This window comes from Arachis ipaensis, chromosome B10 (genome assembly GCF_059453495.1).
Source record: "Arachis ipaensis isolate K30076 ecotype BB chromosome B10, ASM5945349v1, whole genome shotgun sequence".
NCBI classification, from domain to species: Eukaryota; Viridiplantae; Streptophyta; class Magnoliopsida; order Fabales; family Fabaceae; genus Arachis; species Arachis ipaensis.
In genome coordinates this window covers 1221612-1238055 of record NC_142435.1, presented here as the reverse complement: position 1 = coordinate 1238055, position 16444 = coordinate 1221612, and the positions used below count along the sequence as shown (strand labels likewise).

Sequence of the window (16444 nt, the reverse complement as noted above, 5' to 3'; positions counted from 1 at the left end):
AAAATATTGAGAATTGTAATTTTAGTGTATAACTTTTCTGTTACTCTTAGCGTTTAACCGTTTCAATTTATTGTTCGGTAAGTAGAATTAGACTCGTTACTTGTTACCGGCTGATGTTAGAGTATTTGGCATCTTAGGCAGATATTTTTCTTTATAAAAGCTTCTCTACGTGTTATTGAGAACAATTTTTTTGTTTAGTTTATGTTTAAAGGCATTTTGTCAAGTTCCTTGGAAGTTGCTTTAAAATTAATGTATTTTAATATTTTGAAAGATTACTTTGTTGCAATCTTATTATATATTATTGTTGATTCTAGCGAGTAGTAGTGACCACCATGTGGCTGTTAGAAACCGTAATTTGTCATTACCGGCAATATCAATAATTGTTGGCAACAATTATTCATCGTAAAGTCCACGTGAAAAAGTTCTACGAGTGACCATTTTTAATGCGGTAAATGTTCCCTAAATATGAAATATATCAATATCAATATCATATTTCTTTCGTTTCAAAATGTTTATATATTTAAATACATTGATTTTTTTAATATGACTAAATTTTGTAACACATATTTTAAAATGGAAAAGTATTAGATATATCATGTTAATTTAGTACCATGAAAACATATATTTATCGTTTATCATTAAATATTTATGTTTTCTTTTAATATTCAATAATATTGAAAATTTATGTATAGCATACTAAATTTGCTTAGAAGGATAGTTCATAGAATGTTAGTTGAAGGAAGGTTACATTTTCAGCAGGAAGACATCCCTTTGTTTTTTGGTAATTAAACAAGTAATTCTTTTTTTGCCTTTTGTTAACTAATAGCTATTAAGTGAAATCAAAGCTAAATTAAAATATACATTGAATTTCTTTACCAATGTGCATGTAGAGTGACAAACAATGAAACCTGTATAACTAGGACAGAAAAGTCAACTTGGTCAAAGAAATGAATCATTAAGTCAAAAGTATAACCGCAAGTCAAACAAATTAAGCTACCTTAAACCTTTGGGAACAAATTAAAGGATTATTACATACATATTAGGAAATTATATTATTTAAAACTATTTATGTTCAAATAGGTCAATTAACAGAAACTATTTTTTACTTGAATAAAATTGCATCTAATAAGAAGCTACATGCGGTTTAATTAATAAAAAACTATCTAAGCTTTCATATATAAAGAATGTTAATAATTTTATTAAATAATTATATAAATTTAGTCCTATGAATTAATATATTATATGGACATTGAAAAAGTACGAGACAACCCTTTACATATTTCCAAATTATTTTTAATGAAATTTAAAATTAAAAATAAAGAAATGGGTCAACTAGATTGTATCCGAATTTGAATGAATTCATTGAATTGGTACGAGAACATATTTTCTTAGCTAATTATATTAACATATAATTTAAATTTTGATACATTATCTCACATTTAAACGAGATTATTAAAAAAAATAGCAGTATGCAGAAGTTGCACCTTAATTTGGTGAATATAAAAAGAGTTAAGGTGTTCCCTTGTTGCAAACCATCCAACTAGGAGTAATTAGTCCTTATTGTTTATTCTTCATTCTTCTAAATGAAGGGTATACTTTGAAAGAAGTAAATTTAAGTTAAATTTGCAATTAGTACTAATTAGTGCGTTAAATAGATATTCATAAGCTTTTGATTGTACTCTACATTACTTTACATTGATAGAATGTCATTGAATATTGTTCCAAAAATATTTCTCATAAAATTACTCTACACTAGATAAGCATATAAACTCTATCAACAATAAATAAATATCATAATTGAATACCGTTAAATCCTAGTGAAAGTTACAAACTAAGTCATTGACAAAAGAAAATTAAATAAAAATATAATGCTAGATTCCTAATGTTTGAAGTTACAAACTAAGCCATCAAGATGTGAATCAATATCCCATGCAATTAATTCATTATTATGGTAACGTTCCCCATTAAGTAACATAAACAAGTTGGATTGAAACTTGAAACAGAGTAATGCTCATCACTTAATTTTCTATTACTTCTTTTGTCAAAGGATTTTCAAACAAACCTTAGAGAAACTTTTGCATCACAAACAATGCAATATTCACTAACAATGAAGGAAATTGATCTTCCATTTGGAATCTCTAATTCATCTCATGGATTCTACCAAGATCTCCATCACCATGTTGATCAATTTCATCAAGTGAATGTGAATGGCAATTCCTCATCATCAAATCATCAAGTTTCTCTAACAAATCTTGATTCCTTTGATGTCTATGAGTGCAAGCCTTTTGTGGAGAATAATAATGTTCATGTTATGGATGATTTCCAATATAACGGAGGAGGTTTTGGTAATTTGAACCTCACTAATAACAATAATCGAAGTACTCCATTGGATATCATAGTTGGAAACCAAGGTTATTTACCATTTTATCCTCTTCAAGAGACCAAGCCTACGAATCTCGTTCTGCCAGATGAAGTCTCATCCATATCAACAATGGGTTATTACAAAAGGGTCAATGGAGTCAACAAAAACAATAAGTTATACCCAACATCCAAGAAGACCTACAAACTTCAAAAGAAGTCTAACATAGTAAAGGGCCAATGGACAGAAAGCGAAGATAGGTACAAAAAAAATTCATTCACAATTTTATGGTAGAAACTCAGGTGCAGTCGACTTCACGTGAAGTTGATACCTGAAAATCGTTGGATGATTTGATTGGTCTGACTAAATTTTCATCTAACGACTCTCAAGTGTCAACTTCACGTGAAGTCGACTTCACCCTGAGTTTTCACCTAATTTTATTTCATGTATAAATAAAATCAAATTGTGTCTAAGAAAATAACGTGTGTATATGTTGCTGCACCAAAATAAAGCTTATTGATTCAGCTGGTAGAACAATATGGATTAAGGAAATGGTCTCATATTGCTCAAATGCTGCCTGGGAGAATTGGAAAACAATGTAGAGAGCGTTGGCATAATCATCTAAGACCTGACATTAAGGTTAGTACCAATTTTAGTTCATATCATAGTATTATATGTTTTTCTCTTGGATTCTCTTTGAATTGTTACTATTTTTTATAAGCTACGCTTTTAAAGTGTGACTAAATACTGTATTAAAAGATATTTTTAACATTTTTATCATCTTGTTGTTTATCGATTTGATTTGATTCGATTTTTTTTTTTTGTAGAAAGATATATGGACGGAAGATGAGGATAAGATCCTAATTGAAGCTCATGTGGAGATAGGAAACAAGTGGGCAGAAATTGCGAAAAGATTGCCCGGACGAACTGAAAACTCGATCAAGAACCATTGGAATGCTACCAAGAGAAGGCAATATTCAAAAAGGAAGTGTAGATCCAAGTACCCTAAAACATCTCTCCTTCAAGAATACATCAAGAGTTTAAATTTGGACAAAAATCCTCTAATGGACTATAGGAGAAAATCTGTTAACCCTAGAGGCAATGCTAACAAAACTAGCTCGGCCGCCTCAAGCAAAGCACCACCACCACTTTCGGCGGCGCAACCTCAGCCGGTAGGTAATAATAGTCAATTCTCTATGTCGGATCGGTTGGTGCCAAGTTATGATTTCAATGAGGTAATGCCGGATTTTTGTTTTGATGAGAATTTGTTTGAAGGAGGGTGTAGCATTGATTCATTGCTTGATGACATTCCTTGTGCTCCTATTATGGATACTAGTACTATTAATGTTGTGGATGTTGATTACAAGTGTGATGATATGCAACAAGAGATTGTGGAATCCATGATGGAGGGTGATGGAATAATCAAGAAGGAGATGGATTTGGTGGAGATGGTGACAAAGGTCAATAAAAATTGATGATGCTTGATTATTACTTATTAGTCCTTGGTGCATATATTATATGGTAGCTATAACTATCATGCACATTTAATTATTTTTATCTTTTTATCTTCATGTATATGCTTCCTTTAAGAGAGAAAGTTTATGGAACTTGTAGCAAATTTAAACACAACACAACAATGGAGCAGGAATGGGGAGTGAGGTGGGGCTACAAGAATATTTTGAAGGAGGAAATTAAGTAATAATAATCACTATTAGAAACAATTATAGTATTAATATTTTATATATTATGTTTATGAATATGATAAATAAAGCTTGTAGTTAAATTTTGATCCTTATTAAAGGGGACCAATTGGCAACTGGGTTATAAGCCTTGAAACATTATTAAGACAAATGGAAATAAATTAGTAATTTTTTGTTTGCTTTTAGTCTATTCCATAAAGTTAAATGCTACTATATTAGAAATTAAACTTAGCACTGTGGTACATTTGCACTTCTGGATTTAATTATGTAAGAATGCATAATGTCAATGTGGATCTTAATTCTTATGCTTTGGAATGTCCAATTATTTTATTTATTTAAAAGAAAATTCTACTTCCCTTTTCTACGTTATGTTAAAATGACACTCTCATCTTCTTTATTTTATAAATGTATATTCTCATTCCTTCTAATTTTTAAAAAATTTCCTTTTTAATCCATTTTAAACTTTTTGTGTTAACTAATGTTAACTTTATCCATTTTTTAAGAAAAAAATATGCATTAGCAAAAATTTTATTTTTTATCATTAAATTTGCTTACCAAAATATCTTTTAATAAATTATTCTTTTATTGATTAAATTATATTTTTAAAAAAATTTAATAATTATATTATTTTTTTCTAAAATATCATTCAATAATTTTTTAATTATTAAATTATAATTTTACCAAAATTTTCGTTAACAATTTTTTTATATTTTATTATTAATTTTTCGATATCTATATATATTATTTTAATATTAAATAAAAAATTTTAGTAAGATTATTTTTCAATATCAATATATATTAATTGTTATACATATTAATAGTGGTAAGATTTTTTTATTTAATATTAAAATAATATATATTGATATCGAAAAATTAATAGTAAAATATAAAAATAATTGTTAACAAAAATTTTGGTAAAATTATAATTTAATAATTAAAAAAATATTGAAGGATAGGTATCTTAGAAAAAATAATTTAATTATTAATTTTTTTAAAAATATTTTAATAAAATATAATTTAATCAATAAAAAAATTATTAAAGGTTATTTTGGTAAGCAAAATTTAATGATAAAAAATAAAATTTGTGCTAATGAGTATTTTTTTAAAAAATAATTTATTTTTTCTTAAAAAATAGATAAAGTTAATATTAGTTACACAAAAAATTTAAAATGGATTAAAGATGATGTTTTTTAAAAGTTAGAAAGGAGAAGAATGTACATTTATAAAATAGAGAGGAGGATAGTGTCATGTTAGCATCTCGCATGGGAGAAGAGTGGAATTTTCTCTTTATTTAATAATATATTTACAAGTGAAACTGAGAGTTGTATATTGTGTATATTTCTATTTCATATTATATAATAATATATACACAATTTATGATAAAAGAAGAAGAGTATAGTCACAGTTAAATACTCAAGGATTTCGACTTTGAAATGTTAATGGTGGTATGTATGTTTTTTCGTTAATAAATAGTGTGAAATGAAACGAAGTTGTCTATATATTTCGTTATTTATAATGGTGCATATTCCATTACTGTCACATGAATATAGAAACGATGTAATTTTAAATAGTGAAATATTTATTATCTTTTAAATTTTTATATAACATTTATCAACTGCTCTCTATTTAAAAAAGAAAAATAATATCATTATAAAATTTTATTTGTGGACAGAGGTAAAACAAGTCTATATCAGAGTTGAATTCGTTTATTTATTTATTTCCCTGCTATTATGTATTTTGTTTTACAGGAGTTCTTAATTTAGTAATGCTAAGGAAACAAAAAAAATAGTCAGAACTTGTTTTATTTAGTATTAATTAATTATCGCAATAATTAATAAATTTTAAATAAAACAAGTTATGCAGTTTTTGACTAATTTTCTTTGGTTATCAAATATTTTCGTTCTTAATTTTGGTGAACAATGTTAAGTACAAGGAGTAATAAGTTCAACAATATAGGATTACACGACATAAACATACATACATGCATGTATACATACATACAGTCCAAACAAATTGAATAAGACAATATAATAAGTTTGAAGGAAGCAATTTAAGAGTGAATTAATTAAGCTTAATAACTTATGGTGTTTGTTTCTAACTTTCTATTGAGATTAATTAAGGTCTTAATGTAATAAATTCGGTTTGTACGCTTAATTCATAGCAATAGAAACTGAATTGAGTTTGTTTCTAGTGCCGTTTAACAGAGCAAAGTTATAAGCCTCCTGGTAAATAAGAAATTAGCCACAAAATATTGTATACGCCATATATTTAGTTTTACGGATTAAACCTAAGATATTATCTTTAAATAAGTCGAATAACTATCACTTGTGTTAGCCTATTTAGGTATTTTAGTTTCCAATCAATTATTTATTTGATCATATACTGAAAGTAGAATTATAAAAAAAAGAATGAAAAAGAAAATTGAAACAAACAAAAGAACTGATAACATCCGAAGCACAAATAACAAACAAAACTATTGTTATTAACATAGTTTATTAAATCTTAAAGAACAGACTCATTATTCATCAACAATTTTTACAACTTATCTATTTCCTAACACCGCCTGACTCCAACTCCCTTTCGACAAAGCTGTCAAGGAGAAGAAGATGGCCTGACCCAAGAAATCTTACGGCATAGCCATCAGGCTCTTGAATAGCGGACACAATAAACAAAACCACTATCCAATCTTACAATGTCATAATTTCTCTAACTATATGAACCATAAAGGAAAGGATGATATGAATGAAAAAGTGTGATATAAAACAAAGGATGATCAAGAAGCATCTCAGCAGTCCACTTCTTGCTAGGATCCTTCATAAAGCACTTTTTCCAGAAAATCATAACAGAAAACATTGATTCCTTTCGGCTTCTTGGGTGATAGTTCAAGATACTCAACGAAGAACCTCAAATACTCTTCAGTACGCAAAAATCTCTCACCCCATGCAAGCAATCCAGTCAACATTTCAATCACTATGCAACCAAGTGCCCATATATCGATCGGAGCATCAATATGACCGGAAAATGTCTCCGGCGACAAGTACAATAGCGTACCTCTAGGCTTGGACTTTCAAACCTCAAACTCTGCTTTCTCCTCTTTAGTCTTAGATAATCTAAAATCCGCAATCTTCAATTGATAGTATGCACTCTCTTTCTTCAATGAAGGAAACAGAAGAATGTTCTCCGGATTGAGGTTACAGTGGACGATTCCTTTGCGATGAATATGCGAAAGCCCTTTAACAATCATGCATGCATAGACGCTCACGTCGGTCTCCGGGAGAGGTTTCTTGTGGATCAAGTCATCCAAAGAACCGTGAGGAGCATACTCCAACAGAAGATTGTAAAAGTAATGTCCGTGCTTTACCGTGATCTCAGTGCCAAAGCATCGAATGATTTCTTCGCAACCACCGCTTTCACCTTCTTACAATGATTTGAAAATCTGTTCTTCTTTCTTCAGTGAGAATGCCAACCTGGGAATGGAGCTCTTCTCAGCAATGAAGCTCTGATACGATGTTTGTGTATCAACAACAATTGCAAGATAAACAGTGCCATAAGAACCCACTCCCAAGACTTTCAGTTTTTTCCATTGTAAGCTACTCATCTTTGATTGATTTTTCTTACTCCTTGTATCAACATCAAATGTTACATATAATGATAAAATAATATTATTTATCAATATACAAATTTTTGAATACATGCAGGTTAGTTCTTTTGGCTCTTTTTGTGGATTATGAACTCAGTTTTGTGTTAGTTCGTTACCTTGTGCTATTTATATTAATTAGTTGTATCACTGAAAATCATATAAATAGCACAAGGTAACGAACTAACACAAAACTAAGTTCATAATCCACAAAAGAGCCAAAAGAACTAACCTGCAGGTATTCAAAAATTTGTATATTGATAAATAATATTATTTTATCATTATATGTAACATTTGATGTTGATATAGGGAGTAAGAAAAATCAATCAAAGATGAGTAGCTTACAATGGAAGAAACTGAAAGTCTTGGGAGTGGATTCTTATAACACTGTTTATCTTGCAATTGTTGTTGATACACAAACACCATATCAGAGCTTCATTACTGAGAAGAGCTCCATTCTCAGGTTGGCATTCTCACTGAAGAAAGGAAAACAGATTTTCAAATCATTGTAAGAAGGTGAAAGCGGTGGTTGCGAAGAAATCATTCGATGCTTTGGCACCAAGATCACGGTAAAGCACGGATGTTATTTTTACAATCTTCTGTTGGAGTATGCTCCTCACGGTTCTTTGGATGACTTGATCCACAATAAACCTCTCCCGGAGACCGACGTGAGCGTCTATGCACTCATGATTGTTAAAGGGTTTTTGCATATTCATCGCAAAGGAATCGTCCACTGTAACCTCAATTCGGAGAACATTCTTCTGTTTCCTTCATTGGAGAAAGAGAGTGCATACTATCAATTGAAGATTGCGGATTTCAAATTATCTAAGACCAAAGAGGAGGAAGCAGAGTTTGAGGTTTGGAAGTCCAAGACTAGAGGTACGCCATTGTACTTGTCGCCGGAGACATTTTCCGGTCATATTGATGCTCCGATATCGATATATGGGCACTTGGTTGCATAGTGATTGAAATGTTGACGGATTGCTTGCATGGGGTGAGAGATTTTTGCGTACTGAGGAGTATTTGAGGTTCTTCGTTGAGAATCTTGAACTATCACCTAAGAAGCCAAAAGGAATCAGTGTCTTTTGTTATGATTTTCTGGAAAAGCGCTTTATGAAGGATCCTAGCAAGAGGTAGACTACTGAGATGCTTCTTGATCATCCATTCCTTTACATAACACTTTTTCATTCATATCATCCTTTCTTTTATGGTACATGTAGTTAGAAAAATTATGATATTGTAAAATTGGATGGTAGTTTTGTTTATTGTGTCCCCTATCCAAGGGCCTGATGGCTATGCTGTAGGGTCTCTTGGGTCAGGCCGTCTTCTTCTCTTTGATGGCTTTGCCGAAAGAGAGTTGGAGTCAGGCGGTGTTAGGAAATAGATAAATTGTAGAAAGTGTTTATGAATAATGAATCTGTTATATAATATTTATAGTTTGTAAGATTTAAAAAACTATGTTAATAACAATAGTTTTGTTTATTATTTGTGCCTCAGATGTTATCAGTTCCTTGTTTTTGTTTCAATTTTTTTTTCTTTTTTCCTTTTATAATCCTGCTTTCAGTATATGATCAAATAAATAATTGATTAGAAACTAGAATACCTAAATAGACTAACACAAGTTGTAGTTATTTGACTTGTTTAAAGATAATGTCCCAGATTTGATTCTTAAAAACTAAATGTATGGCGTATGCAATGTTTTGTGGCTAATTTCTTATTTACGGAAAGATAAATTGAGAAATGTTAGGCAAGTGAAACTGAGAGTTGTATATTGTGTACATTTCTATTTCATATTATATAATAATATGTACACAACACAATGTATGATACAAGAAGAAGAGTAAAGTCATAATTAGATACTCAATAATTTTAAATTTGAAATGTTAATGGTAACATATATGTCTTTATGTATTTCGTTATTTACAATGATACGTATTCTGTTACTGTTATATAAATATAAAAACGATATAGTTTTGAACAGTAAAATATTTATCATCTTTTGAGTTTTTATATAATATTTATTAACTATTTTTTATTTAAAAAAAATTAATATCATTATAAAATTTTATTGGCAAAATTTAGGTGGACAGAGGTAAAACAAGTCTATATCAGAGTTGAATTCATTTATTTGTTTATTTATTTATTTCCCTGCTACTATATATTTTATTTTACAGAAGTTCTTAATTTTGGTGAACAATGTTTAGTACAAGGAGTAATAAATTCATCAATATAGGATTATACGACACATAGATACATACATACAGTCCAAACAAATTGAAGAAGACAATATAATATGTTTGAAAGAAGCAATTTAAGAGTGAATTAATTAAGCTTAATAACTTATTGTGTTTGTTTCTAACTCTCTATTGAGATTAATTAAGGTCTTATTAATGTAATAAATTCGATTTGTACGCTTAATTCATAGCAATAGAAACTGATTTGAGTTTGTTTCTAGTGCCGTTTAACAGAGCATAGTTATTACTTAATACTTATCAATCTTTTCATTAAGTAAAGATTGTTGAATATTTATTTTTTAATTTTTATATATTTCAGTTAAAAATATTTTTTAACAAAAAAGATCGATACAAATGGTTTCATTTTTTCATTTTTAACATTTGAATAAACATTTTAATTTTTAAAGATTTAGCTTAAAAACCCATAAATTCGAAGAATGAATTTTTCATGCACTTTTAGTTTAAAGAAATTTACTCATAAATTTAATTTCGTATTATTATTATCATTAATAAAAATTACTATTTTTAAACTTATTATTTAATAAATAATAACATATTGCAGAATTTGGACACCAATTCCAGTCAATTCATTTATAAAAAATCTTAGGTGTATATAAATATATCAATGTGTTGTTTCATATTATATATATATATATATATATATATATATATATATATAATTATATTATATATGCCTAAAAAATTATCTATCAATTAGTTATCTTATATCAAAATACGTATTTGGTATTTTAATTTTTTTATTATATTATTATAAATAAGTTTGATTACATTATTACAAGTTTAATTATTTTGATAATTAATTATTGAATTAGAAAAAAATAAATCAAAATTTATAAATGTAGTTATTTTTTGTATACATATAATATTTTTATATTTTATATAAGTAACTTGTGTAGTAATTAATTTTTTTGTGTACACTTATTTTATTTGATGAAAACTCAGGTGAAGTCGACTTTACGTGAAGTTGATATTTGAAAACTGTTAGATAAAAATTTAGTTAAATCAATCAAATCATCTAACGGATCTCAAATATCAATTTCACGTGAAGTTAATTGCAGTTGAGTTTCCACCATATAATAATTGTTTTGTGTTTAAAAAAAAAGACGTGGTGAGTCAAGTAGAAGTGGCAGTTGCCATTTACGAAAGTGCCCCTCTGTCAACAGCTAACACAACTGTAATAACCAACCAAAACCAAACTATATTACAACGTGTTAAATTGTTATTATCACAAAATTAGTTAATTAATTAAACTAAATAAAAAAAAGGCGATAATAAAAAAGAAAACGCGCTTTTTGGTTCTGACTATTGAATCTCTTCTTCTTCTTCTTCTTCTTCCTACTCTGTCTTCTTTGTCAAATCAATTTCTGAGCCTCACTTGATTTCTATTTGAATTTGTGTCGTAAATAACCTAACCATTTCACTTCGCACCCCCAAAACCCAGCACAACAAAAAAAAAAGAGTTTTTTTATTTTTTATTTTTTGGGAATTGTGGAATGGGGTGTATACAGAGCAAAAATGCTGACACCAAAGCCACCAGAGCTGCGCGGTGGCGATCCACCGGCATTGTTGCTCTCCGCGACTCCAAATTGAAGGTAACTGTTTTTTTTTTTTCCTTCTTTTTAACTCTTCGATTTTGATTTCACTGAAATCTTAAATTGGTGCCTTGTTGAGTTAATTTAGAGGATTTAAAAAAAAAAAAAGTGCGAGGTTGCTGACTGTAATTTGTTGTATTGATCCCGAAGTTAAGTACTGATATGATTATGAAGAATATGTTTTGTAAACTCTGAATAGGGATCAATTCAGTGGTTGACATTGAATTTGTGATCAATTAAAGGGTTTAGTCTTTTTTTCCTTTGTATAATTATTTCTTTGTTGTGTTACACAACTTGAATTCAAAATTTATTAACTGAGAAATGGTTTCTGTACTCACTTCATTTTGGATACTGAACTGACTCGCTTCCCTCCAACATTAGATGGAATGCGCAGGAGAGTGACTTTATGCGGTTACTGATGATTAGTGAGTGCAAATAACATAAGTATTATAGATTTATAGCTGTTGCATACAATGAACAGTTCTACATTGAGGTGATTGATGCATGGGATAGGATATTTTTTGTTCACTGAATTGTGGGTCAAAACATAAAGGTGTATTGTTCTAGAGCAAAAGGGAAAAAATATGATATTGTCCTCTAGTGTTAATTGATATGTTGTCAAGTTTAGTGGCCCCTTCTGATGTTCCTAACTGAGATGTATTTTGAGAGGGAAGACGACCAAACAAAAATGATTCTCTTAACATGTATAACTGTTTGCTTTTATGATACGTACTTACCTTGGACCTTTTGGCTCTCATGGTAAACAGACATTTCCTGACGAAATCCTTGATCTAGACAGAAGTGTGCGCACACTTGACTTAACACATAATCGAATAGGTGTGTGCTCTTTCTTCCGATTTTCTTTCTCATCACATTTTGATTAAGAAGCGCTTGATCTAAAATATATTTTATCTTTTTGACTTTGCTGAAAATTTCCTTCCACTATTATTTTCCTTCATTGCAGTTGACATTCCCATGGAAATAAGCAAATTAATTAATATGCAGCGCCTGGTAAGAAACAAGAATTTCACTCTATGCCTCAAGCTTTGAAACTTATCATGAACAATCTTTTTCAACTGGGAAATGTGATTATGGATTATATCTATTTGTGTTGAAATATGAAAGAGCACTAGAGCTGTAAATTAAATAGGATGCAATAGATTTGGATATTGATACTAAGTAACCATCTTTTGTAAATATTAGTATTCCAGCCAGTTGTCATTGACTTGAGTTCAGTTGTTTACTTGTTTCTTGAAGTTGCATAGCTTGAAAACACGATAATTCTCTCTCTCAAAAAGGTGAGGCTAGTGAGTTAGGAAGACAAATAATTTCTCAATGTGCATTCAAATCCTCCTTGTTTACATTGCACATTGGTCTTTTCATTGTTCAATAGCAGGGATGAACAAGAAGTTCTAAATCCTGCAAAAAATTTCAAGGAGCCACATAACCGATTTAGGTTTGGCAGGCTTCCTTGCTACCGCAAACTCTATCACATTTTTGTTGTTCCTTTAGAAGTTTGTCTACTTATTGATTAGGATAGAATTTGTCAGTTTTGAGTTTGTTTAAACTATTCTGTTTTCTTTTCTTCCGTGTTGGTGTTTTAGCAGTGGTTGTTTTAAATTTTTCAACAAACCTAGCCGTATGGTATTATTAAAGATTGATTGCAAAAACTGCCATATAATCAAGTTGTGCTAACATCACAGATATTGGCGGAGAATGTAATTGAGAGACTGCCAGTGAATTTGGGAAAACTCCAATCTCTAAAACTCATGAACCTTGATGGAAATCAAATTTCTTCCTTGCCTGATGAATGTAATTCTCTTTTTAATTCAATAAGATAACTTTTTTAAAGAAATGATTTTACCTTATTTTCTTCCATGACATGTATTTCAAGGAACATTTTCTTTGAGATTTTATTTATAGCTGACAGTGTATTCTTTTTCCAGTGGGCCAGTTGGTAAGGCTTGAACGCTTATCCATCTCTGGAAATTTGTTAACATCCTTGCCAGCAACTATTGGCAGTTTAAGAAATGTAAGTGATCATACCTAATGGAACCTAAATATCATCTCACTATTCTATTCCTTCTCAGATTTGGAGTTTCCATTCATGATGCATCTTTATGTGGATATGCTTGTTACCACTGCATAATCAAGGGATGTTGAATGGTTTGGGATTACCCTATTATTAATAGACATTTTGAATTGGTAACTTTTCTCCATGTCATGGACACATTAGCTATGATGCAAAGTTAGTTACACTGTAAGACATTTTAGATTGTGTTGTGTCATTCTTATAGCTTTTTTCCATCTAACTGTACATGATTGTCTGGATATAGACTTGATTTCTCTTTATTATTTGCTATTTTGTTACCTTTGATATTATATTATGCTGTAAACGCCTATGGCACTTGGATCATAAGGATGTATTCATAATAAATTAGCTGAAATTGCTGTTATTGTGTTTTCTTTGACAGTTTAGGATATTTTGATATAAAATGTGTACCATTTTTTAACTTTAGAGTTTCATGCATGTTTGATAATGCAGCTGTTGATTTTAAATGTGTCAAATAACAAGTTACAGTCTCTACCAGAATCCGTTGGTAGTTGCTACTCTTTGGAAGAAATACAAGCTAATGGTTTGTATCTACTTGACTTGACTTCTTTGTGTATGCATCGGACGAGGATGATAATGCATGATTTTGCATGTATTTCCCATCGCATCCATTTTTTCCTTGCCAGTCATGTAAAGTGATCAAAGAGTTATTTTATCAATGTGGTCTTACTTAACTGGGTTTGGAAGATTGTTGACCTTCCTAAACTGAGTTTAGTTGATTGTTAGGTTTATAATCTTAAAGATAGTGTCAAAATTTCAGATGAAGAATGACTGTGATATATATACTGTAAGACTTCTCTAGGGATGGACAATTTCTATGATAATTTAATCTGGATCTTTGGAACAGCTAACATCATCAGCTTTTTTTGTTAAATGGCTTCATATTGTAATGACTTGGCTAATTTTGAACATTTCAGATAATCAAATTGAAGAGCTTCCTGCTTCAGTATGCAATCTCTCTCACTTGAAGTCACTTTCCCTAGATAACAACAATGTGAACCAGGTATTATTTTGTGATGTGAAGAAGAAGAACTTTACTGATGCAATGCTGAACTTGATTGAATGATATCTTATTCTCTCTGGGTTATTTATTTTGTGTGTATGGGCACCAAATTTCAATTATCAATTTATGGTAAACTTCTGATTGTAATGTAAAACCATAGATTAGCTGCATACTCTAATCAAAATACAAAGCTTTGGTCTGCTTATATGTTCTTTACTTGCATTATATGTTACTGTTCAACACTCACATATCGAATTGTTCAAGGTCAACACTTATTTCCTGTGATTGCAAAGGTCTTGATGATTTTCTTTGCTTTACTTCTAAACAGATACCGCCGAATTTATTGAAAGACTGTAAAGCTCTTCAGAACTTATCACTGCATGGCAATCCAATATCAATGGATCAATTTCAGCAGGTATGTTTCCTTTTTCTTATTGTTTTACCTTCTGCTTTCCCATCTGTATTTCATCTATTAAGTCAATATAAATGTTCAATTTAAATGTAAATTTGAACCATTGATGAATATTCTAGATGGATGGATTCCAAGAATTCGAAGCCAGAAGGAGAAAGAAGTTTGACAAACAAATTGATGCAAACGTGATGATTAGTTCCAAAGGTCTTGATGAGGGTGTTGATCATTAAAATCATCCTATGCTAGATAATGACACCACTTGCAATGGAACTATATATAGACATACATTTTGGATGAAACTTTTTATGTAGCATGGAAGAAAGGGTATCTTATCCCTCTGTTACATTGTATATGATCCCTATTTTTGTTTCTCCTTACCCAAATTTTCATGCAAATATGCATTGCTGGCTTGTAAATGGAGCCATTATCCAGCACTCATCTTTAGATTTTCATATATGGGATTATTTGAAGCCATTTTGTTGATGATGAAAAGGGATTATATATGTATCTTGGCAGATGTAAATTAACATTGCTTTGGATGTGTAATATTTAAGGGCTGCAATGGCATTCTTTGCCCCTTAATATTATTTCAGGTGATAAAGAATGAAAAAATCTTATGCAGTGCTTTGTTTCATTCTAAGCTTAGATGGAAGATAATGTTTATATGAAGAAACATTAGTACAAGTTAGAGGGTTGTTTTTCTGAAAGATGAGATTTTTATCATCACAAAATTATCTTACTGCCAAGAATGAATAATTTTCAAGGCATGTTTTTTTTGGGGTCCCTTTTTAACATGGTACCTCTAACAATCTAATTAAGGAGAAAGTCTATATAGACAACCCAAAACCAAAAACAGGTGGACCATGTGAAAAGACTGAATGGTACAAACTAGGTTTTATTGATACTTTTGATAGTGACCAACCTAAGTCCAAAGGTTCAGTTTATATCAGCAAAAGTGGAACTATCATTTTGTCAGATTTTGTTTTTGATATTGGAGTAGCAATAGTGTTTTTTCAAAATGTGGGTTGATGAGGTGTTATTCTCAAATGTGGAACCGTTTAATTAGATAAACAAAAATCGGACCGTCCGATTTGTGAGAAGTACAGAAATCGGACCGTCCGATTTGTGAGGATACAGAAATCGGACTGAGGGATTTATGAGAGAACAGAATGTTAAAAAAAATTTAAAAAATTTGAAGTATAGAAATCGGACCCTCCGATTTTTGTATCTTCCACACTTTTGAAAAACACCAAAAATTACAATGTTAAGATATATCACTACTTTTACTTCCATATACAAAAAAAAAAGCTTCATTTTGTTTGGTAAATTTTGAAGCAAAATTATAATTGATTTACCACAAATTCACAGAGCAC

The 16444-nt window shown here is 30.0% G+C and overlaps 2 protein-coding genes and 2 pseudogenes across 2 annotated transcripts; 3 read left to right on the top strand and 1 right to left on the bottom strand.

Moving 5' to 3' along the window:
* Positions 1-2107: 2107 nt before the first annotated feature.
* LOC148578930 (transcription factor MYB98-like) lies at positions 2108-3834 on the top strand. The gene is made up of 3 exons (XM_088501851.1): positions 2108-2619; positions 2872-2998; positions 3187-3834. The coding sequence occupies exons 1-3, from the start codon at positions 2108-2110 to the stop codon at positions 3832-3834; spliced, it is 1287 nt and encodes a 428-aa protein (XP_088357977.1).
* A 2931-nt stretch (positions 3835-6765) lies between these two features.
* On the bottom strand, positions 6766-7657 carry LOC148578929 (mitogen-activated protein kinase kinase kinase 20-like; annotated as a pseudogene).
* A 371-nt stretch (positions 7658-8028) lies between these two features.
* On the top strand, positions 8029-9080 carry LOC148578928 (mitogen-activated protein kinase kinase kinase 20-like; annotated as a pseudogene).
* Positions 9081-11236: 2156 nt separating this feature from the next.
* On the top strand, positions 11237-15705 carry LOC107624118 (plant intracellular Ras-group-related LRR protein 7). The gene is made up of 9 exons (XM_016326580.3): positions 11237-11543; positions 12311-12380; positions 12508-12554; positions 13247-13355; positions 13490-13575; positions 14089-14179; positions 14574-14659; positions 14988-15074; positions 15191-15705. The coding sequence occupies exons 1-9, from the start codon at positions 11445-11447 to the stop codon at positions 15299-15301; spliced, it is 786 nt and encodes a 261-aa protein (XP_016182066.1). The 5' UTR covers positions 11237-11444; the 3' UTR covers positions 15302-15705.
* Positions 15706-16444: the final 739 nt, after the last annotated feature.

Bases quoted from the DNA above. Each gene is read 5' to 3' on its own strand.
- LOC148578930 (XM_088501851.1), top strand. From the start codon at position 2,108: ATGAAGGAAATTGATCTTCCATTTGGAATCTCTAATTCATCTCATGGA. The intron at 2,620-2,871 runs GTACAAAAAAAA...ACCAAAATAAAG, and splicing joins TGGACAGAAAGCGAAGATAG to CTTATTGATTCAGCTGGTAG. The intron at 2,999-3,186 runs GTTAGTACCAAT...TTTTTTTTGTAG, and splicing joins ATCTAAGACCTGACATTAAG to AAAGATATATGGACGGAAGA.
- LOC107624118 (XM_016326580.3), top strand. From the start codon at position 11,445: ATGGGGTGTATACAGAGCAAAAATGCTGACACCAAAGCCACCAGAGCT. The intron at 14,180-14,573 runs GTTTGTATCTAC...TGAACATTTCAG, and splicing joins GGAAGAAATACAAGCTAATG to ATAATCAAATTGAAGAGCTT. The intron at 15,075-15,190 runs GTATGTTTCCTT...TGAATATTCTAG, and splicing joins CAATGGATCAATTTCAGCAG to ATGGATGGATTCCAAGAATT.